This window comes from Ambystoma mexicanum, chromosome 11 (genome assembly GCF_040938575.1).
Source record: "Ambystoma mexicanum isolate Mex_15411 chromosome 11, UKY_AmexF1_1, whole genome shotgun sequence".
Classification (NCBI taxonomy): Eukaryota; Metazoa; Chordata; class Amphibia; order Caudata; family Ambystomatidae; genus Ambystoma; species Ambystoma mexicanum.
In genome coordinates this window covers 176,373,383-176,398,923 of record NC_090934.1, presented here as the reverse complement: position 1 = coordinate 176,398,923, position 25,541 = coordinate 176,373,383, and the positions used below count along the sequence as shown (strand labels likewise).

Genomic DNA, 25,541 nt, shown 5'->3' with positions numbered 1-25,541 from the left:
GGGTCTTGAATGAGATGTTGCAGCAATTCTTGGTAATAAAACAAGGGAATGACAAAATTAAGTGCACTGTAAAAGTTACTTAGTAAGGGTTAAGGTCTGTAATCTCAGAGACAGCTCAGACAACATAAAATGGAAGGATCCTCGTTTTACAAGAGCAACTGTAGCTTAGACCAAATAAAAATGAAGAGAAAAAAAAGCACCATCCGCATGCCCTAGGATATGCTCTGAACCACAAAGGACAAAAACAGTTTGTTGGCAGGAAGGGGCAGCACAGACCTTTCAAGGGAGATATTAAAGGCACACAGAGTAGAGGCTCATTGGTAACAAATCATTTACAATAAATGAGATTATAAATTGCAAAAGCGAAGATGCAAACATTTTTGCATATAAAATGTACATGTAGCTGTCCCGAGATGTAGAAGGTAGGTAGGCACATTCTCTAATGATAGACATGTCTGCTAATCGGAGGATACTGGAATCGAGTTTTCAGCAGAGCTCAGCAGTGATTGGATAGCCATTAGAACCCAACCCAAAACTGGTTCTCCTGGGGATCTGGGCGGAGGACGAGGCCCCAAGATGTACAAAACTATTGTGAACATGGGGGATCACATCGGCAGAGGTACTGCAACAATTTGAATTGCATAAAGTTCCTCAACTGAAAAGACGGGAAGGAACGGACAAAAAGATTTTCAGTAAGAGGGTATTTTGAGGCAGATGTTAATACCATTGAGGACAGCGCATAAGAAAGACTGACAAAACAAGCAATTAGAAATTCTAAAAACTGCAGAAGTTGCATCCTGGAAGCCTTCAACACTGCAAATAGGACAACCCAAGCAAGTTTGGGGTAGGGTTTGAGAAATGTAGAGGGGCTGAATTGTATAAGGGGTGTTCAGGTGTTAAAACAGATTTAATTTACAAACATGTACATTGAAATATAGTACTGACTTTTTGCACAGGGTACTTACTTGGTAATGGTTTGACTCTTTTATAAATTCCAAAGTTGATTAACCCGTGTCTCTCTAGGTAACTGTGTATTCTGTGAACTAATACAGTATCACCTAAAAACAATAGGTATAAACGGCACCAGTTAAATTATTCAAAAACATCATTGCTTTTGGAACAAAGAATTTAAACAACGTTTAATCAAAGTGGCAATACCACTAGAAAGTGCTACATATGTGGATGAATAAAAAGTAATTGTATACATATACCTCTGAACCTAGCAAGCACATAATTAACTAAGTTCACATTAAGTAAAGCTCTTTAGAATATTACAGCAGGTTTGCAGCAAGCACACCTATCATATCATTATCAGTTTTCAATGTGTCAAATTACCTCATGCCCTCTCAGCAGAGGGGCCGGTTTGCATTATGTTTAGTGATCAAATCAAGGCAGATTTCCTCTATATCCACTTAGCATATCATTGGTTATCTACTCGATATACACATTGCAAATAATTTCCAGTTTACATTAGGCACCCCACAATGGTTTCCATTATATTCACGTAACTAGTCACTGCCCTCTCCCAAAGGTATCATCTTCCGTTATCTGTACTGGAAAGATGAGTGGCCAATACTCCTCATGGTGGCCTATGGCCTCCAGTGAGGCTGCAACAAACACTGGACTCTGCAGTACTGACACTGCCCCAAGGCAGTGTCTGCTAATGGCTTGCAGGCTAACGTGGGTGAGCTAAAGGGACTGTCAGTACTTCCCTCTGATCTTGATAATGGCACACACATTACTTGTGACACCAGAGCAGTGATCCGTCTGGAGCAGTGTCCAGATTTGTAATTCTTTTGTGCCAATGGCATAGCATTTGGATGAATTTCAAACTGGCACAATGTGAGACTTTGCACTACTGAAAACACTAGCACAATTACAGGCTTCAAGCTATCGCTAAGATGGTGCAATGAGCAAATGTGGGCCATCATTGCTAATTGTAGCCCCAACCCAATTAATTATCAAATGTAGATCGTCTTGCCTTAGCACTGAAACTAAAACGAGAGCAAATGTGGCAATTGCAACAGCTCTAATATTTGTGCAAATCCTTTCACTGTGCCACTGGTAAAACCAGAGTAAATATGCACATTGTGCTGGCTCTACAACCAGCAATTCCAATTCAGGCAGGCCATATAATTGACCCCAAACACAACGCTTCCAACCACCACACATGTGCCCAGTTTGCCTATGACATGAGTGGTCACAGCATGTTATGCTAGGCCATGTAATCATGTAATGTGTCATGCTATGTCAATTCATAATATACCTTGTTGTAGGTGATATGATTTAATAACCCGACATATCAGTGCCTTGTCAAATGACATTTCAAGCAAGCTCCCAGTATTACATTCTCAATAGGCCAGGACCTACCCAGAAGGCTTTAACTTCCTCAAAAGCTCCCACTTCAACATTCCTGGAAAAAGTCCCAATTGGCACTCCCAGTGAGCTCCCAGTTTGACATTCCCTGTGTACGTTTGATATTCTCTGTATACCTCATTGAAAAATCCCAAAGCAGCCTCGAATATTATGGCGAGCAAACTGCTGTTGGAGAAACCATACTTTCGCAGAGAAGACAAATAGCCGCAAGCAAGCTTATTACCATCACACTGAGAAAAGACTTTCCAAATACTTGGGGAAAGATGAGCACACGAGTCCCCACCAGCGAATGGCAACTAAAAAGAGAAGTCATTCACTACGGCTACATGAAAGGCTTTAGATTAATAGCATTTTACCTGCACTTCATGGCATTACACAGTCAACCAGGAAATGATTCAATCCAAATTAAATAAAAAAAGAGGGTCCTAGAAGTAGCTTAACAGTAAATTACTTGAGGCATTTTTTCCTGAATGTATTTTTTTTGTCCTTTCTCAATCATGTATCATTCATTGGCAGCTTCGCATCCAAGCTACATGTTCAATTTCCATTTACAGACCCTGGCACCATAATTATGAGTGGGTTTGGGTATAGATCGTGGTATATGATTTTTGCATGAATTTTCGCAAAGGGTCTCTGGGCTGCTGCAATTCCATATTTACACAGTATTTCTCAGCTTCTTAATCTTAGTTTAACTGTTTAAAAGCGCATACTTTTGTCTGGCCAAACCAATCCTCCCCTCTACACACTGCACTCTACTGTTCTTAAATTGCATCAACAGTTTCCTTAGAATCATCAACTTTAAGACCACTTAAAAAATAAAATCACTACCATCCAAAATACCATAACAAAAAGCAGGCCACACGATCACACTACAGATCCCACCTTTCCAGACGAGGAACATCCGAACAAACTACGACGCTTCCCCGAAATATCAGTGGACACTTTCGTCAAACTGGTAAATCAAAATAACAAATCAGGTTCTCCAGAAGACCCCTACCCCCCCCCCCCCGGACTTCTACAAATCAATTCTCAAACAAGAAACTCCCATGGAATACCACAGGAATGTCCTCAACCTTTCAATCTCAACAGGTAAAGTACCACAGGCCTTCAAATCGGCATACATCAGGCCGCTACTCAAAGACAACAGGAAACGTAGAGGACTTATCCAAGTACAGAACCATTTCCAATATCCCTTAAATAGCTAAACTGCTAGAAACAAATGTTTACAAAACAACCAATCACTGCCTACTAGACCAGGCACAAGTTGGATTCAGACCAATGAGAGGAACAGAATCAGCTCTGCTCTCAATATGGAACGACCTAAAAACAAACGCAGACTGAGACAACAGTACTGCCTTGATTTTTCTTGACCAATCAGCAGCATTCGACACTGTCAACCACGACATATCATAACGAGATTAGAAGAACAGATACTGCCCTATTATCCTTCCTAACAAATCCTTCCTAACAAACAGAACGGAAACCGTATGGATGAAACCTTTTAAGGCCAACCCAAGACACTCCACATGCGGAGTACCACAAAGATCATCTTTCTGCATGCTTTTATTCAACATCTACCTATACCTATTAATAAAAATCATCAAAAGGCACAGCCTCACCTGCTACAACTATGCCGATGACATGTTCAAAATACAAGACACCCAAGAATAAAACAACACTAATTGCCTTTGTGATATATTCAATTGGATGAATTTTAACCACCTCAAAATAAACCCAGGCAAAACAGGGATCATGATCGGCACAGAAAACAGAGGAGACAACTACATCCCCTGGCTAAGAGAACTCAGCACGACCCCAGCGCCTTCACAATTGTAAAAAACCTAGGGGTCCTGATGGACAACAGCCTCACTCTAGAGATACAAGTAAATGCTCTACTCAAGAAATGCTTCTTTCTCCTGCGAGCGGCAAAAATAATCCTATTGTTCCTTTCGGTCGCCAACAAAGCACAATTATCGCTCTGGTCATGTCCAGAGTAGATTACACCAATAGCCTATACCTTGGTTTGCTTTTACGACTTCTAAAAAAAAAAAAAACTACAACGCATTCAAAATGCGGCAGCCAGACTCCTCCTCAAACTACCCCGAAGAGAACATCACTCCTGCGCAAAAATGACTACATTGGCTACCAATAAAACAGCGAATCAAGTTCAAATCAATGTGTGTCGCACACAGAGCAATACACAACCAAGGCGCAGAATTCCTGAGAGATCAATTAAGCCTACACCAGCCGTCAAGAACGCTCAGATCAAGCAACGACATCCACCTGGAACCGAAACCATATAACAGAAGAAAATTCGGAGGATCCTCCTTCTCCCACTAGGCACCGAAAACCTGGCAAGACCTACCAAAGAATATATGGAACACAAGAAACCACCTAGTATTCAAGAAACTGCTCAAATCCTGGCTCTTCACTGCATAATTAGAAGAACGCCCATACCGCAAGGATGGAAAAAGATACCGATCTCGGTCGCCACCAAAAAAACGGACATGAAAAGAACCCAAGGAATGCACCCCACAACATACCTAAAGATATTATGAAAGAGAGCCACAAGAGGAGGACACTAAAGACTGAACACAGTCCGACCAAGACGAAAGCACTTCGACAGCTCATCCACAGCTTGCCGGCCAGTATCACACCCAAAGATCAGGCAGACATTCATATAGATAGTAGGGCAAGAGGAGACCACAACTCCTGCTCATACGCCCAAGGAGGAGAATAGACACCCAACCTCACTATACATAGTTCATTAGAATTCAACACTATACATAGTTCATTAGATTACAACAGGGAGTGCGTCACACTAAAACCTAAATTCCGGTTAGGTGTAGACCTCTCTCTCCCTATACAGAACTCTCAAATCTAGCTGTGTTTAAGAAGGTACTGAATTGTTCAATTGTTTCTCAAATCCAGCAAGTACTCAATTGCTCTGTTAGGCTTAGGCCTCTCTCCCGCTATACAGGACTAAATCTAGCTGTTTTCGCAGCATGCAGGATTCCCGAAATCCAGGCATTCAGCCACAACAGTGAAGATAAGCTGTAAAACATATAACCCACTAACCAAAAAAAAAAAAAAAAAAAAAAGAAAAGCTCACATTTTCTGCACACTTAACTCACTCAAAAACGAACACAACCAACTCTCGCACCGCAAGCTGCACTCACTTAACCACACCAACACAAACTGCACGAACAGCACACGAGGACTGACACCAATCCAATACTCGCACCAAAAGCTCAGCGCACGGTGTATACCGAGATAAAGCTGCCAACAGAACACCACTCCTCTCACTATCGTATTCCCTCTTCACCCTACTAACCCATCCCCCGCCTTCTCGCTTGCAGATCCGCCAGACTGCGCGCGGTACAAATACCTTTAACATGCCAAGACACAGTTTTACAGGGATCAATGTGATCACTGTGCCCCTGAAAATCCCTCCAACGGAATTTCCAAATGCAAAAATGCAGGCGCTCAGTGGTCACATGAGATCTTTGCTTCAATGACTCAATCCCGGCCTTGCGACTGTGGGGGCACCCTTGCATTCCCCGAACTTCTCATCGGTGGTGGAAGGGGAGCAGGGGACACCATGGAAAGCCCCGATTCCCCGGTGTGCTGAAATGGTGTTTTGAAATTTTTGTTACTGCAGTAAACGTACGTTCAGTTTTTTCCGTTCATTTGGAGGGATACATTTTTCGTTATTTCAAGTAGACGTTATATAGTGGACGGCTGGGGATAATTTACTTCATGAACAGTTTATGGGGTGTTGTTTCTTCTATACTTTTTATGTTCAGACGCTGCTAAGGTTTGTACATTTTCTTCAATTCAAACTTTGATAACACCAGATTTAGAATCTCAATACTTTGTTAAAAACCTCTCTAGGTCTACCAGCAAATCCAGCATGAAGCTGGACGACAAGTTTGTAAGTAGCACTTTGTCCGCAAATGGGTAGATCTTGATCTCATCATGGATCATTTTCATACCTCCAATGTTATTTCATTTAGATTTCTTTATGCAATACCCGACAGTAGGGCTAAAGAAGCTATTGGCTAGATCTCTTCAGGGCATTAGTCTACCATCTTTTTCTCCTGTGTTGATTCACAGTTTTTAAAGTGTGCCCCCTCCCAATCCTTTACCATCTCATCCCTTTTCACTTTCCTTAAATACTTTAAACAGACCCAAAGGTGACAGGTTTGCACATTCTAAAACAACAAGGTCATAACAAAAGTAAATCTACCTACTGTTATAAGGTACTTCAAACTGCTGTAGTGTTGTTTCAAACGTCAACTGAATCTTTGGGTTGTCCAACCATAGCTGCAGCTGTATTAAAAAAGGTAAACATAAGTGATCAGACTTCATAATATACAATGCATAAATAAGACCTCAGTATATGCATTTTGAAGGAGCGTAATAAAAAAAAATGTTACTCATTATAGTGACTAAGTACTTCTATTCCGCAGTCTATTCCTCCATACTTGGGGAAGTCACCAGAGCATGAGACCAAGCAAAGTTATATTTAAAATATGACAATGCATTACTTACCGTAAAAGCATTTCTGATGGTTGTATCTGCTTAGATTCACATGCTGTGCATAGGTCCGACATCCAGTGGTCACTGCGAAGTATTGCATTTTGTTTTTCGTAGTCGAAAAGGGGACGTCGACAAGGCGTGTCTGTAATACTATCCCTATAGTGACGTGCGTTGTACCCACAATCCCTCACGCGTCGAGGTCCCTCTGTTTGTATTTTTTCTGCCCTGAGGGAGCCTTGTATACACGAGTGAGTACAGAAAAGAGAGATGTAGAAAGATGTCTATGTTCCTTCCATCCGAGCGGGGAGGAAGGGTGGGCGCATGGGAATCTAAGCAGATACCGTAAAAGCATTTCGGATGGTTGTAAGTAATGCATGGTCTTCTGATGTTTGTTAATCTGCTTAGAATCACATGCTGTGCATAGACTAGCGAGCAGTACCCGGAGTTGGCGGTGGGTTATGAGAAGGAACAGTAGAGAAAAGATGTCTTAATACTGCCTGTCCCACCTGGGAGTGAGATCTAGAGTGTGCATCTAGACAGTAGTGTTTTGTAAAGGTGTGCACCAAACTCCAGGTAGCCGCTTTGCAGATGGACTCAAGGGGAACATTTGCAATGAATGCTATGGATGCCCCAGTGTCTAGAGTAGAATGTGCTCTTGGCTTGAAGGGTAGTTCTCTCGTAGCAAGAGTGTAACAGAGTGTGATGCATTGAACAATCCATCTAGATATAGTGGACTTTGAGACTGCCTCTTCTTCTCTTCCTGCTGCCACCGAGACAAAGAACTGATTAGTCTTTCTCAGTGGCCTGGTTCTTTCCATGTAGAACCTGACAGCTCTGCGTACATCCAGTGTATGCATACTTTTTTCTCCCAAGTTGGAAGGGTTTTGAAAGAACGTAGGTAGTTCTATTGACTGGTTTACATGGAATTTCGAGTTGAATTTCGGTGCAAACCTTGGGTGTGTGCGTAGTAGCTATTAGAAAAGCAGTCTTAAGAGTTGCCTTGTGCATGGGTTCAAATGGCGAGCCCATGAGTCTGGTAAGTACCACATTTAAGTCCCCTCTGAGCTGGGTTAGCTATCGGAGGGTGTATTCTCTTTACCCCCTCCATGAAGGCCTTGATAACTGGGATCTTCCACCACGACACTAAGTTGGGAAGTGGTGTATGCAGAAAGTGCCGCCAGGTGGACTTTAATGGAATTGAACACTAGACCTGAATCCAATAAATGGGTCAAGTACAGAACAATATGTGTGGGAGAGCAGTCAACCGGGTTGATGCTCTTTCCTCTACACCAGATGACAAATAATCTCCACTTGCTAGAATAGCAGTGGCGAGTATTAGGTTTTCTGGCTTCCCTGAGGATGTCCATACATCTCTGCGGGAGTTTTAGATGTCCAAATCCTATGATCTCAGGAGCCAGGCTGCTAAATTCATGGTCTGAGGGCATGGATGCAGTGTCCTGCCCTTGTCCTGGGACAGCATGTTGTGTGGGCAGGGAAGTTTCACTGGGGGAGATAGAGACATCTCCATCAAGTGAGAGAACCAAGGCTGCCGGGCCCACATCGGGACCACTAGTATCATGGTAACTTGTTCCTGGTGCATCTTGTGCACAACTGCGTTGAGAAGGGGAGTCGGGAGGGAAAAGCGTAAACAAATTTCCCTGACCATTGAATCGACAGACCGTTCCCCCTTGGACTGGTTCTGGGGGTACCTGGAGGCGTAACTTTGGCATTGTGAGTTCTCCAGAGTTGAACAGGTCTATTTCGGGGAATCCCCATTGCGTGAAGACGTCTAAAACGATGTCTTCGTGCAATCGCCATTCGTACTCTTCGGGCAGGGGGAAGTCTCTGCTGAGTTCGTCTGCTAGCAGATTGAGTTCCCCTGGTACGTGTTGTGACAGTAGGAACATGTGTCTGAGAGCCCACTTCCATATATTCTTGGACAGTCCTGGAGACTGGGTGCCCCCCTGCTTGTTGATGTAGTACATGGCTGTGGTGCTGTCTGTAAGGACCATCACTGTCTTCCCTTGTAGGTGTTCTTGGAAGGCTTTTAGTGCTTTGAACACCGCCAGTAGCTCCAGTAGGTTTATGTGCTTGGATGCTACGCTCGGAGTCCACACTCCGTGAGCAGTCTGATAGGATAAGTGATTCCCCCATCCTGTGAGGGATGCGTCCGTGGTTAGAGTGGCCTCCACCGCGGGTGTGGCAAAAGGTTTCCCTATTATCAGGTTTTCCTTTGTCCACCACCGTAGTGAGAGAACCAAGGCCTGCGAGACCACCACTAGATCGTCCCATTGTCCGCTGGCCTGACACCACTGGCTGTTGAGCCACTCTTGCATTGGGCGCATGCGCGCGTGAGGTACCAAATAAATACACAACGCCATCATTCCTAGCAAGCGCATTGCTTTGCGCACCGTCACCTCTCGACCTGCCACATATTGGGGGATCTGAAACAGGTTTTGGACTCTCTCGTTTGAGGGGAAGACGAGGCTGTCCTTTGTTCGAATTAGAGCCCCTAGGAATTGTTTGACTTGGGTGGGGTCTAAGCTGGACTTCTTCTCGTTGATGTAGAAGCCCAGCTGGAACAAAAGGTCTACAGCGTTTTGGGTGTTTGAGAAGCATGTCTCGTAAGAGTCCCCTGTTATGAGCCAGTCGTCGAGGTAAGGGTATACTGGGATGGATAACCTGTGCAGGCGCGCCGCTGCCACTGCCAGTACCTTCGTGAATACCCTTGGAGCAGATGCTATGCCGAAGGGTAGCACTCTGAACTGGTAGCGTTTGCCCTCTATCATGAACCTGAGGTATTTTCTGTGCGCTGGCAACATTAAAATATGAAAGTATGCATCTTTCATGTCCAGTGTCACCATGTAATCTCGCTGTGATAGCAGTGGGATCACCTCCTGTAAGGTCACCATATGAAACTTTTGGGGTTTGACAAACTTGTTCGCTGGGCGCAGATCTAATACAGGGCGCATTGTTAGATCCTTTTTGGGTACAAGGAAGTACACTGAATAAATACCTTCCGTTACCTGAGATAGAGGCACGACCTCTATGGCTCCTTTTTCCAGCAGTTGGTCCACTTCTTGGAGAAGGATGGCGAGGTGTTCTGGTGTCATGTGGCGTCCCCTCTGGGGTCTGTATGTTGGGGAACTGTTGAACTCTATACAGTAGCCGCGGGCTACAGTGGAAAGCACCCAGCGGTCTGATGTTATTCCCTCCCATGCTGGAAGGATGTTAACCGGCCCCCGACCGGCGTTGTATGGGAGGGGACGCGAATCTTCACGTCACCCAGTGGTGTTGGTGGCTTGGGAGCCTCTGGGGGTGGAACCCCGGCCTCTCCCTTTGCCACGGCGTTGACCCCTCTGATTGTACTGGCCACTATTTCCTTGGTAGTTGCTGGCAGAATACTGTTGGTGGTTTTGTTGCTGGCGTTGGCCACGAAAAAAGCACTTATTACCAAATCCCTGCCTGTTAGGGGGTTTTGAAATTTGGTCTAAGGTCTTTATTGTGTCAAATTCTTTCTTCTCGCTCTCCAGCGCGTCATCAACTGCTTTCCCAAAGAGGTTGGACTCCTCTATGGGCTTATTAATAAGGGACGCTTGTGTTTCTGCCTTAAACCCGGAATTGCGAAGCCAGACGTGATGCTTCAGCAAAATTCCTTGTACCAAAGTGCGGCCAGCCGTTTCTGCTGCATCGAGGGTATTCTTGACGATGCTTTGGTTGACCAGAGAGCCCTCGTTAACTGTAACCAGCAAACGAGTTCTTAGGGGTTCGGGAGCTTCTTCAATGTCCTGTTTAAGCTTTTCCCATTGAGCATCAGCGTAGCTTGCCAATAGTGTGTTATTATTGGCAATTCTGGTAGAGAATGCTGCAGAGGTGGTGATTCTCTTGGCTAGGGCATAAAGCTTCTTCCCCTCTTTATCTGGGGGTGCCTCGCTGGTAGATAGTGGGACTCCGGCCCATTTCCTGCTGTTGGTCACGACCAGGGAGTCCAGGATGGAGTGACCCTTAATATATAATGAGTCTGATTGAGAGGGAGAGAACAGTTTCTCAATCCTCGGATTGACCCCTCTCACCAGTACAGGGATGGACAGAGAAGGGGTAATACGTCTCTTAATTGAGGCGAGGATGGGGATAGTTTGGCTAGTGGGGTTTTTTTTCTTTGATAATCCTCTCCACAAAATCGGTGTCTGGGGTGACCTCCCCAGTTTCAAGTTCAAAATGTGCTGCTGCCTTCTTCAGCCGTGCATTGAAGGTGGGTTGATCATCAACAGGCGAAGGGTTCCTGACTGGTGTAGTTTCAGTAGACCTGATGACTATACTGCTACTGCCTGTGTCTGTAGACCTAGCTGGTGACTGCCGGGGATTTGGATCGCCCTCGCCCGTGTCCTCCTGGAATCCCTCCTCACCTAAGTTAGTGTCCTCGTGAAAACCATCCTCTTCTTGTTGGTCTTCAACATAGATGAACTAATCTTCCTCCTGGAAGAGGGTGTCTTCCTCAGTGAGGTCGTAAGAGTATATGTCCTCCTGTATGGGGTTATAAAACTTCTGGTATTGGGTGCCTCCCTTGGTCTCTTGGGTGCCCCGTCTTCTGGGATGGACATGAACCGGTCTAGTTTATCCATACAGGTCTGGAACCTTTCAAAGGTCCACTGAGGTCAGCCAGGACGGTCTGGGAATGAAAAAGGAGTTTCTTCCTCCTGTAGTTGTCTGGTTCTGTCCCATAACGTCGAAGAAAGAGAGCCTTCGCCTTCTGAGAAGCCTTCTTGCTGGCTAGGGCCTTCCGTCGGCGGCGGGAACTGGCCTGATCTGTTTTTTCTGGCGCTTTCGGCGTATCTTTGGCCTTGTGCGCGGTTTTCGGCGACTCACTCGCCGTACGTCTCTGGCCGTCCTTAGATGATATGCGCGCGAGGCTTTCGGCGATCATTCTCTCTTCCGAGGGATCGGTCGCCGTCACGCTATGTAACCTCGAGTCCTTGCTCGTCGAGTCCTTGCTGGCAACGTGAGCACTCTTACGATGCGCGTCGCCGGAGGTTTTGGTGTTAGCGCCCTTATCTTTAGAATGCCCAGTTGCCGGAGGCGGTGGCGGGGAGGGCTGACGACCCTTACGGTTGGCGGAACACGCCGGTGGGCCCGGCGCCCCCGTTGGCGCTCTGGCTGCCTTCGTCTTCGACGAATGCGTGCCGGGGGTATGTGCTTTGGTGTTTTTCCATGTGCGTCCTTGTCGCCGGTGTGTTCATCCCCATAAACTGGGTGTGAGCCGGGCTTGTCGGAGTCGGGGACGGACGAGGAGCGTGAACGCTCCTTTGAGAGGTCTACAACCTCCGTTACGGGGCTGTGTAGTCACTGTCCTCGTCACATTCGGCGGCAGCGGGCGAGGTGTCAGGCCTAGACATGGCGTAGGCCGCCCACCTTTTGACCCTGCGGTCTTTTAGAGTTTTGGGCTTTAGTAATTTACAGGCCGCACAGCCGTCCTCCTGGTGATCAAGGGGTAAGCAACAGTTGCACCGTTTGCGCTTATCCTTCCAGGAATATTTACCCTTGCAAAACGGGCAAAACCTAAATGGCGTCCTCTCCATAGCTGAGGGCAAGAAGTGTGACTACGAGCTCGAAAGAGAGGGAGGGGAAAGAGAAAGGCATTCTTAAAGAGAAAGAAAGACCACACAACCCCACTCTCCCTACTGTGTATGGCCGGCGAGGCCAGGCCACATGTTCGGCAGCGCTGAAGGATCCCCGCCGCTCGTCCTTCCGTCGAAGATCTTGCTCGGCGGAGAAACAGCTATGCGTCGAGGGAGGGATCTACGTTATTGATATTAATAACAAACGACCAAAGGTCGAAGAAACTATTTGGCAATGTCTCTCGAGGAGCTCCGCATAAAGGCGGCCAGTAGCTGGGCGGAAAACAACAATCTGAGTGACCTCGACGCGTGAGGGATTGTGGGTACAACGCACGTCACTATAGGGATAGTGTTACAGACACGCCTTGTCGACGTCCCCTTTACGACTACGAAAACCAAAATGCAATCGCAGTGACCGCTGGATGTCGGACCTATACACAGCATGTGATTCTAAGCAGATTAACAAACATCAGAAATATATATATATATTATTATTCAGAGGTGTACTCGTGACCACACTGCTTGATTTGGTCATTGTAGGCACAAGCACCAACTCCAACCTCCGTTCTGTCATCCATGTGTAAACAATCAGCCTCATTTTTAGCAGATGGCGTGAGTGTCATAACAAGGAAGGAGGAAGGAGTATGGAGTGGGAGTACAGGAGTCACAACTGCAAGTAACTTAATTACTCCCAAGTGCCGTCCCTTTGTCTCCTTCCTTGTGGAAGATTACAAAAGCATCCCATCTTTGGGAGGACTTAATCCTTCATGACCGTTTGAAAGTAAAGAGTAAAATGTATACAAAAATATTGTGCACGACTGACTGGCCAAATTGTGCAATTTCCAAAGGCCTCTTTGCCCTGACCCAAATTAGTTAATTGTAGACATTTTGGTGGTGTTAATTTTCTGAAAGAACACACCATAATACAAAAAACTATCCAACAATTGGGTAAAGATGTCAGGAAAGGTTATCCCAGACTAACATGGTTGCTCATGTAGAAGGGAGTTCATAAAATGCCAATGTCCTGCCTACGCATGGGAGCCACGGCATGTACCTACGCAGTTTACCTACATCCTTCTCCAGCTTCTCCCATGCCTAGTGTGAGGCGGTGGTCGACCCAATTTCAGACCACTACATTGTGCACCATGGTAGTACCAGCTCAGGTTCGGAGGCTCTAGACCTTTATACATTGCGCACAGCAAGGTATAACTGGATACTCTATGGAGGGAGCCCTTCCAGATAAAAGAAAGGCTCCTCTGTTGAATCTGATTAAGGGGTTTTCTAGGGATAGGAACTGGAAGGGATTGAAAAAAAGAAAAAAAGTTTTGGAAGGATGTTCACCTTTATCACTGCAATCCTGCCAGTCAACGGTATGGCAAACTCGTTCCATCTTTTAAGTTGGGATTTCATTTAACGGAAAGGTTTGGTGTAGTTTGCCTGTTAGATTGCACAGTATTGGGAAAGGAGTGTGACACCTACATAAGAAATTGACCCCCTAGCCCAACAGAAGGGTATAGAGCTACGTAAACGGTGGACTAGATCTTGGGATATGTTTAAAGCTAGAGGTGCAGACTTCTCAAGGTTGACATTAAGCCCCGATATTCCCTCAACATTTCTTAATAGCAATAATAAAAGGCAGGAATGAAGCAGCAAAGTTAAGAAAAGCATAATGTCCTCCCTATACATTGCCAGTTTATGCCTAGTCCAGGCGTAATCAATTCCAAAGATTGAGTCAGTTCGTTTTATTTTCAGAGCAAGGGGTTCAGTCCCTAAGGAGGACAAGAGACACCACCCTTTTAGAGTACATCCTTTAAGCAAAACTCAGATAGGAGGCCATTCATGGCCCGACCTCCCCGCCCTGAAACGCAAGTGCAGGGTGGCTGAGAGAAAGTGGAGGGCTTCGGGCGCATCCTCTGACAAACTGGCCTGCCGCCTGCTCCAAAGGCAATACAGACTAACCTCTCCAAGAAAAGGGCCCATATTCAAGCCTGCATCCGTGCAGCCTATAACACAGCCAAACTATCTGCAAGTAGCTGGCCAATGCTACTGCAGTATCCATCTCTCCTGTTGCCTCCCAGGTCCTCTGTATGGCTCTGGCCTCATTTCACCACTAAAATCAAGGACATCTTGTCCTCTCTTTCCTCTTCCTCTCCCTCTCTGGTCCCCCCTTTGGCCGCCTCCCCCTCTCCTGTTCCTTTTTCCTCCTTCTTGCTGATAACATTGGACGATGTTTATAGACCAGTCAGATCTATTAACCGGTGCTTCCCTGCACTTCCAAGACCATCAAAGGACAGCGTTGCCACCCTCGCTGCAGCCTTGGCAGTTTTCTGTAATCACTCTTTCACACTGAATCTTTACCCTCTCTCTTCAAGCACGCCCTTGCGCACCACCTTCTAAAAAAAAAGCCTGCTGATCGTACCAGTCCGGCTAACTATCGCCCAATTTCTATCACTCGTTTCCTGGGCAAACTCCTGGAAAAGCTGGCCATCTCCCATATTACTCTCCACACTGAATCTGTTGGTTGTCTCCATGATCATCAGTCTGACTTCAGAGCAGCAAGAGGCATGGAAATTGCTCTCCTGAACACCTGTGAAGATCTGCTCTCTAATCTTGACTCCAGCTGTCCTCATCCTCCTTGATCTTTCCTCTGCTTTTGACAATCACACCACCCTGATCAATCATCTCTTAGCCTGCTACCATGATTGTACTTTCCCCTTCCCCTAAACCCTTACACTCCCCCCCTCTCCCATCCCCCTGCACTTTGTGTCGCACTTGCACAATCTGAATGACACAAGGCCTAGTAAGATTGTTTGTCTTGTCCTCCCTTTCCCTTCCCTCCCTTGTCTTGTGGGGCCTAGAAACACGTGCGTACAGGCGTGTTATAAATGCCATATATCAAATGTTGGCTCATGGGCTGGAGTAGATTGTTTTTCCAATCAAATATTACCCTAGTCCACATTTCTGCAGCAGCTCTTAAAAAAGGCCATTCGGCACTGTTGAAGGTCTACTCCACAACTACTGTAAGAGCTATAATTGTGTTCTTAGTTGTATAGGCGAAATCTATTAAGTCCACCACTTACCTCACATTGTCCGGCACCTACCTCCCTGCATTAAAAACATCTGCTTGTTGCTGATAGGTTTTAGGGGGGGCATTCTCTAACCCGTTTGGAAAAATCTATGCCAAAATTCTGACATCCATGTCAAAGACTGCAAAGGGCATGTAGGAAGAGCGTTTAGCTGGTTCAGTGTAAGGTTTCCGTAGTAGGTAGATGAACACTCTCCTGAATAGTCACTCACGAAGCCCCACTTTGCCACATCATTGAAAAGATCCAGTAACAGGCTAAACAACACCACTGTTAAGGTCTTAACGAATAGCAGGGTGATGACATCTAGACCTGGCGATGTTAAATTCAAACAAGAAATGGCTACTAAAAATCTTTTTTATATAACAATTCTGAGAGTTTTTTCGACAAATTGTCATACAACTGTACAAATAAATACAGATCTTAAAACATAAAAAAAATGGTATCTGTGTACAAGATTCCAAATTAACTCATTGTAACAATACACATCAAGTTTGAATCAAATAGTTGATCGCTTGGTCCATTGCACGCGTAAACATTGTTCCTCAGTGCCATTCCTGGTTCTATTTTTGGGCATCTTGAGCAGTAATAAAAAAGTAGATATTTTTGTGGCTTGAATTTACAAATGTTTTCTATTAGTCTCCATGACCATACCAACTTTGAGAAAAACATTACATTAACGTTTCCATTTTATATTTACAACCTTTGATCAACAACATCATACATAAAATACAATAATGTTCATTACTTTAACATTTCCTACAAGTTAAAAAGTGACACCAATTTATTCGTAAATCATCCCAATCAGTGCCCTTTGGGGTACCTGCAACAGATTTCTTCCTAACTACCCACGCCCTTAGCCCGACTCTACAGGCGGCACAAAATTTTCCATTGTGGGTTTACAGAGAAATAAAGCACAGAGAACTAAAGCATAAGCTATACAGTGCATACAATACTTGCTCAAAATTGATTTCAAAACGTTTGTTCTAAGCAGACTATACCCCGGGGCAAAAGAACATAACGTGTTCAATGGTTTCTCTGGTCATAAAGCATACAGGGCAAACATCAGAAACAGAGCTAGTCATTGTATGAACCAAACTAGCAAATGGGAGGGTAGCAAAACGAAATTTGGGAAGGTCTAATCTCATGGAGATTTGTCCTTGCAGGCCCAGTATCCGGTAGCTAAAACACTTATTACAGTGGACATTGTGTCAGTCTGCTTTTATGCTTCTCTGGAATAGGAGAAATGGCACTGGGACAGAAACCGTGATTTCTAAAGGGTCAAGGTTTCCTGAAGCATAAAGTTCTTTGTAGAAACTCCTCTATCTTTGATAATTCAGAAAGTAGACTGGTACCTTCATCGCTTAGAAGTTCTATTATATGTTCATATTTCATGTGAGTTTAAAGTTTCCGGGCAAGGGCCTCCCTGCCCCAGTCTCCTCCATCATATTTCTGCTTTGTCCGGAGAATCACATATTCAGCTTTCATTACCTGTAAGGAAACTAAGCTGTGATCGAATCGGAAGTCTACAAAGGGTTCTATGGTAATTTGTATCTCTGTACAACTTGACTAGGGTATTTATCTCATCCAGAAGTGCATTTAATAATTCTGACAATGCTTTCTGATCTAGATATGAAAGAACCCCTTACTGAGGCCTTAAAGGCATCCTATCTAGTGTGGACACCTGTATCAGAACATTTTCATGAACATTTCTTTTTAAATATCTGCTGCTGCCTCATTTTTGATAAACGGGTCCCTCAGCTGGTAGGGGTTTAACTTCCATTATCTGGATCTTGTCCTACAAGGCCTGACTCAAAGATCAGAAGCACTGACCCACGTTTGGATATATAAATTGGACCCAAGGAACAATGCATGATAGAAGCTACAGTAGTCATCCCAACAAGTATACAGTTGTATATCTGGGTTCATCAGGTGGGTCAGGAAGCATGCTGGAGTCATAAATATATAAAAATAAAGTCTCTTTATTGTTACAGGGCTATAGTAGAAAAGGCAGGTAAGGAGCTAGAATCTATACATCCTTTCATGTTCTTCTCCCATCCTGTATGCGCCAAACTGCCACAGCTGGAACCTTCAGTCAACATAAGGTTCCAGCTCATGGAACATTCCATGGCTTGCATTACTATGCCAATACAAGTCCAATACTACAATAGTCTATACTAGAAAAGGCACGGTGTACTGGAGGAGAAAAAAACGTAGTCTACTAGACAAGTCACCGTGAGAAGAGCAAGGGGATTTTTGGACGCTTGGCAGGTTTCGGCATGTACACCTCTGGAGCGGGGTCAACTAGGATCAAGGATCAAATTGAAGTCGCCTTTGCAACAATGTGCCCTTCTGCATAGAGATTGCTTCACCAGAACCATAGACAAAATCACATTTTGACCATTACTTGAACAGATGGAGGCAATAGCGCATACAGCACCATTCACTTCACCTTTGATAAAGAGGTATAAGCCATCCCTACACGCCCCTCAAGATTAAGCTTAGGCCACAACGTAAAGAAAGGGCCACTCTCTTTCTCCGCTTTGGTGATGGAAGGGATTGGGTAGGATAGTAGCTTGAGCAGAGCTGGGGATATTCGCCGTGCAGGAGAGTCTCCTGGAGATGCAACCTACACCCCATCGCGCCTAAGGCATTGCAGCACCTGAATTCTTTTATTAGAAGAGCTCAGCCCTCTGACATTCCATGTCAAGACCTGAATATTGAATATAGGTAACAGAGGAAGGGAAAGCCTATAACTTTGGGGCAACCCGCATCCAACCCCCAACTTTCCCTGGTATAATGCGGAAGCAGCAAGGATAGAGGCTTTCCCTTCCTCTGTTCCCTATATTCAATAAATAGCAAGGGTTCTATAGTCCAAATAGAGTACTTATGTTCCAGAAATAACTGGAAACCGCCGCCCAAAACCAAAAATGAAACTAGTAACTAATACACAGAAATAACAGTGTTCGGGCGTGAGGGGACAAATATAGAAACACCCAGCAACCAGAAGGGTCTGGCACATTGTGTATTCCTGTAAGCTGGCCCATATGCCCCAGAGGAGAGGAGGATGTACCCTCCCATTCTATCAAGTATCTGACCTGGCCAAAAAGTATGGCTACTGTGGTCATGTATAGGCACACATTCTGCCCCCTATGGGGTACTGCATATAAAATACCGTTACATCTGGAATTCTCCCCATATATGTAGCCTAGCTTAGACTCAAACAAGGGCTGTTAGTAGAATGTAGTGCTTTGAAACAGCAGGAAGTACTCTAGGCACTAGATGCCTGTATTAACTAGTATTTGCTTTACATTGGCAAAGCAACCTCCTAGCGAGGTGCATGTTTTTAAGTTATACGCATAGCTATTTGATTGCTTTTGCTTACTCAAATATACATACATGCATACATACATATTCTTTCTGCATCGAATCCTATTTACACTGACTTGCACCTTGAACCAGCATGAAATGCAAGCAAATACATTTTTTTCTTTGCATGACTAGAAGGTAAGAAACTGCCTTTACATTTCACCTCGCACAGCCCAATGCAGTCCCTACTTAGCAATAATAGCTTGATGAAGTCGACTTCAGAGCGCCAAGCAACAGTATGATCTGCTATAGCAAAGATGTCATTAGAGCATCTTATCCCGAGGCATTATACAAAGTGACCAGACTTATTGGGCACCTTGCTTGTGTACAAATTGATGGGGATACTAGATGCTAAAGCATTGTTATTGAAACTTTGTGCTGATGGGGAGGAGTCATTGTAGCAGGCTTTACGTACATCATAGAACATGAGGCAAGGTTTAATGCCAGATACCTTAGTTGGGCACTGACTGAAGCACGGCCCACGGAGTAAGATGTAAGTTAATTATTAGGACACTTCTATTTGGGCCCTATATTAACACTATGAAAGTCCATTGAGTAGGGCTGGTACAATCAGATGGTGCAAGCAGAGGTTGGCTGTTAGACAGAACTGTCAAGCCCAGCAAATGACAGGGGGTGTTTGCTGCCTTTTAAAGGTTGCGCCTTATTTGCTGGGTGTAACAGAATTAGGACTGGGCCAACTATAGGTCATTTGTTCATTTTTAGATAGGTGCTTAATACAAGGATATAAGGCATTTCAATTCATTGTTGCATTTCCTTTCAATGCTACAATTCTAGTTTTCCTAGATGTTTAATACAGTGGTATTTTTTTTGCAATGTTCTAAAATACTAGTCTTTCTCTGGCAGAGATAAGAAGGAATTAATGCACCAGAGTAGGGAACTTTATTCTTGCATTTCATTACATGTGGCTTATCTGATACATGCTTGTATTTTGAGAAGTTGAGTTGAACATGTTTCTTTGAATTTAGTTGATGTTGAAGCTTTTGTCTTTTAGCTTTTCTTAATGAGAATTGTGAAACCCCCCCATGCGGGAATGAACCAAGTTATTTTTAGGGTTGGTTTTTGAAGAGATTTGTTTTGCAGACCCTGATAATAAATGTGGTTTGATAGACCCTGTAAGGTGGGGTTTACTTTCTCATTTGGGTCGGCATTACTAGTCCAGCCCAGTGATTCTGCTGAATCGCCACACTATGACAGACAGTTAATTCAGTGTCTTGTTAGGGATCCCCTTCAGAAGCCCCTCATTGGCAGTCCCCAGCAGAGCTTTGTGACCCTCCACCATCGTTCCCCGGGCTGACTCCAGCCATCCCCCCCAGCCCCGAGCAGTGGGAATGCCAAGTATATTCGAAGCCTCTGATCGAGGTTCAGTGAAGTTGTTCACCTTCCCATGTAAATACTATGCTGAAGGGGAATGTCCACTTTTATTTGATGTTGGCCTGTTGCAGCTTCTCAGACATTATACTACAGGACTTTCTTCTGCAATGTTAGGGTTGCACTTTTTTTTTTTTTTTTTTAAAAGAACAGGGTTTGGCCCTTGTACTGGATATTGCCCTTTGATCTTGCAACCCAGAGAATGTCATTTTTAACCCTACATTCATTTCATTATCACATCCCGCTGACAGTATGGTCCTTTGTGGATGGAACCAAACATGTATTTGGTCCAGCATCTCTTCTTTTGATATTCCTGGCAACATCTCCTTAATCACTGTCAATGTGCAACCTCTGAGGTTGGATACCTCTGTTCCCTTACGGAGGCCACATAATCTGAGATTGTCACTAAAACGTCTATTTTCAAATTCCTCTATCATTGTTATCAGCATGGACATTCTCTTTGGCACCATCCTTGAAGTAGTATTACGTCCTCCTGAACTGTTTGGGCTGAAGCTTCAGTGTCGGATAACCTGGAGTTGAATTGTTTTATATCTCCAGAAATCTCTTTGATGATGTTGCTTATGTCTGAGATTGCTGCTTTTATTTCTGATTTAACTGTAAGGGAAATCTCTTCTTTCAACCATCGAAGACAGTCCAGCGTGTCTTGTTTTGTTAAAGGACTGAATGGTACGGACGGCTCCGACAGGGAGGAACCCATTTGTTTCATCGCCCCAGACTGGCTAGTGCCTTCCATATTGACAGAAGCTGTATTGCTATAGAGAGGATAGTGATCAATCTCTTTGCGGTCCTCGTAGATGGCATCTGGAGTCGCAGGCAAACAGTAGGGGCGCCTGGATGGGAATGGGACTGTGCCCAATGGTTTAGCCGGGGTGACTAGGTGGGACGAACCCCACTCATTGACAACCACCCCATAGAAATGGCACACCGATAACACCAAAGAGGAGTGAGCAAAGTCACCCTTTACAGCCAGGAGTTGTGCTTGCAGTTAGAACATGTTAATGAATGCAGTCCTAAAATACTAAACAGGGAAAGAGGAGGATCAACTGGTGCGAGGACTGCTGTGTTCCCAAAAAGCATTTAACGCTCCTAGATCTGTGGTATATCACTAGAGCATTGGTTCACCATGTATTAAAAGCTCTTGGCAACAAGGTGTACTGGGCAGAGCTTACAGGCTGTTTAAAGGCAAAGCGATGTTACCATCCATAATGGCGTGTGGGGGAATGAGACATGCACCATAAATTGGCTCCTAATGGCAGCGTGATTGGAGCGCTCAGAAGCAGATTCATGCAAGGCCAAGCTGGGAGTGAGGGCAATGATGGAATCCTCAGGCACCATGTGAACAGGACTGCCAGTGCAAGGCATTAGGTATTTTCATCCAGCAGTCCCCTGTAGCCCAGCCTCTAGTGGAGACACAATGCGGGGCAACAGTCTGAACGGTCATCGGGTGCGGGGTTCAGCAGTGCCCCAGTAAAGGCTCTGGAAATTACCTGACCAACCTTGCAAGTACCGGTGCAGCTCACTGCAGATCAGCCGATAAAGGGTCTCCAGCGCTGTCCACTCACCCCCAACGGAGAGGGTCACCCAGGCAGATCAGCAGCAAGAGGCACCCCAGACCGCATGTTCTAATGGTGCAGCCACCAGGCCGAGGCCGAACACCTGGACCTGTGGTGCAGGAAGGTCACAGGGAGGGTCTACCCTATAGACTCCGAAAATGCTTTGTCTGGAAGAGAGGAACCATCGTCGTCCTGGGGCCCCGAACTTCAGGCGAGCACCATACTAGTCGTGAGGGAGGGTAAGATGTCCCCCCCCCCAATCGAACGCAGGAGATCTAGAGGATGACAGCCATTCTGGATGCCGCCCGCCATGTCCCCCCACCCCTACATGTGGCTTTAAAAAGAATAAAGCCACAGAAAGGCTTACTAGGTAATGTCCGCTTTGAGGCTTGTGAATCTCTGGACTTGCATGCTCTGTATAACCAGACAAGCAGTACCAAATGAAGGTGGGAGGTGTAAGACAGTTTAAAATAAATGTTGATGCACAGGCTGCCCAACCTGCGAGTCGGATTCTGCTTGTGTCCCTAGACAAGGGTTGCAGCTGCTTTGCAAACTGCGTCCAATGAGATGTTGGCAATCGAAAGCTAAAGAAGCCCCCAAACATCTTGAGGGAGATTTAGGAGTGACACGAAAAGGTTTCTGTAGCAAATTTGAAAACAGCGTAGAATCCACCTTTCAATGGTAGATTTAGTGACACAGGATCCAATTGCTCACATTTATTTTGCTTTTTTTGCACTTTAATTCTATTACCACAATTCATATGGCGGGTTGGGGTCAGGCAATATCAGTGGGGTGTGTGGTTAGGAGGCGTAGTGGTGATGCTGCAGGGTGTCTCCCCACATTCTGTGGTTAAGAAATACAAGAAAAAACCAAAATAATTAGCGCAGGTTTTTTTCCAATCAATCGACATATTGAACTTACTGACTGGGCACCCTTCCCTACCAGTTGAAAAAGACAGAATGAACTGCCTGGCCTTGTGCAGAGATTTTGTTTTGTTGTCTAGATAGAACGTGACCACTCTGCACATGTCAAGTGTGTGAAGTGCTTCAACCGTCTTGTTTTCAGGTTTTGAAAGAAAAACAAAATGGTAATTATAGAGAATGATTTGCATGAAATTTGAAAATAAATGTTGGTGAAAAATAGGGTGTGTGTGGAATGGGGCAGTATAAATAAAAGCTTATGAATATGAATTACAACAAAAGGTTCCTCTCCTCCATTGCTGCGGTTAGTAGGCGGACCTACCTACGACTTTCCGCAGAGCGGAACGCGGAGTAGGACGCAGAGTAAAGCAGTCTGCAGTCCGCGAGGCTGCGGGGGCTTTGGCATCATGGATCCAGATGTCTTCTACCCCCCCCTCGCCTTCCCTTTTAGACCCTTCTTCCTCGGACATTGAGTCTAAGAGAATTCTCCGCAGCAGTGTCTCACAAACTTCACGTCCAGAAAAAGCATGCTCGACTTTCGTTTCACTAGTAAAGAAGATGAAAGATAAAATCATAAAAAACACTACTTACAAGCGGCAATGACGGTGCACCTCCTTCGGTGAAGTCGAGTGGTCTGTCCACTGCGAGTGCACCGCACTCCTCGACTCTACTGCCTCTGTCACCGTCGCCGGCGTTGCTACCGCTGATGTTGGGTGTGCCTGCAGTGGCTGGAGGCTCGGGGAGGGCAGCCGGCACGGATCACGACACTGATGCGGGTTTCCAGCGTTCCAATGCAGGCGTCCGCGGCAAGTCTGGTAAGCAGGGGCAGCGGACTGAAATTGAAAAATCCACGAGTCAGGACGCCTTCCATTTGCCGGTGCCGCCCCCCTGGCCGGAGTTTCTTCAGCACCAGCGTTGGACCGGAGTCCCGCTATGGTGAGAGGGATTACCTCAGAGGCCGTCGGAGGACGGCTTGAGAGGGCCCTTTCTCCGGGCCTGCTCCAAGTCCCTTATGGGCACTCAGGCGATACGGACAAAGCCTGGCTAAATGCCTACATCGAGAACGAAGACCCCAAGAAAAACGCCAGCCGCAATCCACATGACCAACCTAACTTTTCACGAGGCTCTAGCTTTAGGTGATCAACAGCAAAACCAAATAAAGGCCATGGCACTGATACACGCCGAATCCACTGTGAAAGATGTCTTATCCCTCAGAGGCAAAAACAGCAACAGAGACACGGACTCTCCAACAATGAGCTCAGAGCATCACCAACAAGTCACTAGTCACTCAAATGTTATTCCAGCTACGCAGGGTGCAACATCTGCCCCATCAAGTTCAGTTGCGGGCTCTAGCCCAAGCAGAGGAACCGAGGATCACGAACAAATAACTCAGCTTTCATCGGCCGTACCCTTAAGGAAAATCTCCTATAACAGAAACCAAACAGCAAAAAAAAAAAAAAAAAAAAAAAAAAGGGGCCATGCCAAATGAAAATTCACAACTCAGAGCTGACCACGAAATGAAAGCAAAAATGAAAAAAAAAAAATCTACGTCACCAGACTTGAGAAATGAAACCAAAACTCAAAAAAAAAATAAGATACAGCGAGTAAAAACCTCCCCAATCAATCAATTCCAAATGCCCTTTTCAAAAAATAACAATGTAAACGTAAACTCAATGCAGAAATGGAACTCTCAGATGCAGAAATCTTGGAGGTCCTGGAAAAATCCTTTCCGGCTCCGAAGGCAAGAAAATCAACCTATCTCGACTCTGAAGTAACATTGAAATCCCCGATTAAACCATCTGCAAATCCCGCCAAGAGCTCACAAATAAGCAATGCGTCTAGCCTGCCCCAGCTCCCTACACCAGGCAATCTAGATTCGGGGAGTCAGCCGCAAGAAGTGCAGAATCTAACATCAAGCCCAGAGGCAGCGCCAGAACTCACCTCTCTGGAGCAGGCCAAAAATCTTGAGCAACCAAAAGAGTCACAGAATCCAGTCCATCAGGAACAAGAAACAAAGGATCAATCAACGACATCATGCCCAGTTATTGTTAGAGTCAATCAACATTAACAGTACTGGATCTTCAGGGGGCTTGGACGCCGATACTTCGGCTGTCCCAGGCCAACGACCGGATCATGAAAGGCAACAAGGTGAGACCGGCCCCACAAATGAGCTCACAACCATGGGCCAACATTCACTTGGACAATCACCGTCTAGGCAGGCAATCTTTACCAACACGGCCCTACACTGGTTCCATCAACCCAAGTTGTGACGACCTGCTAATATCACCAAGAGTTCGCAAATCACCCCATCGCTACTTGTTCTCATCAGAAGATACACCTGATTATCAATCTCAATCAAGGGACATAAGAGACGCAGCATCATCAAGAAAATAAAAAAAGAAAAAAAAGACTCCTTTCCGAGCCAGTAGGCGATTCAGGCCAAGGATCGCCCCAAAAAAAGGGCCCGACATGACCACACCAATGTCAGCAGTTTCTATCACCCTACTTCCTTTTTGCAAACTTTACGAAGCCTTAAACAACACTGCTAAAGACAATACCTCAATTTTAGCAACTTTTCAGTCAAAATTGACTTTTCTGGAAGGGTACATAACTGCAACAGAAGCAAAAGATGCGGCAAGACAAGCAGACCCGGAAGAAAAGTTGTCCTGGCTA

General features: G+C 45.2%; 1 protein-coding gene across 2 annotated transcripts in view; it reads right to left on the bottom strand.

The window, feature by feature from the left end:
• KDM1A (lysine demethylase 1A) overlaps positions 1–25,541 on the bottom strand; it is a 1,518,024-nt gene that overhangs the window by 1,306,272 nt on the left and 186,211 nt on the right. For both annotated transcript variants that reach the window (XM_069622738.1, XM_069622739.1), the window contains exons 4-5: positions 6,630–6,708; positions 966–1,058 (exon numbers count right to left, since the gene is read on the bottom strand). In XM_069622738.1, the coding sequence (XP_069478839.1) occupies positions 966–1,058; positions 6,630–6,708 (172 nt within the window). The remainder of the gene's footprint in view (positions 1–965; positions 1,059–6,629; positions 6,709–25,541) is intronic.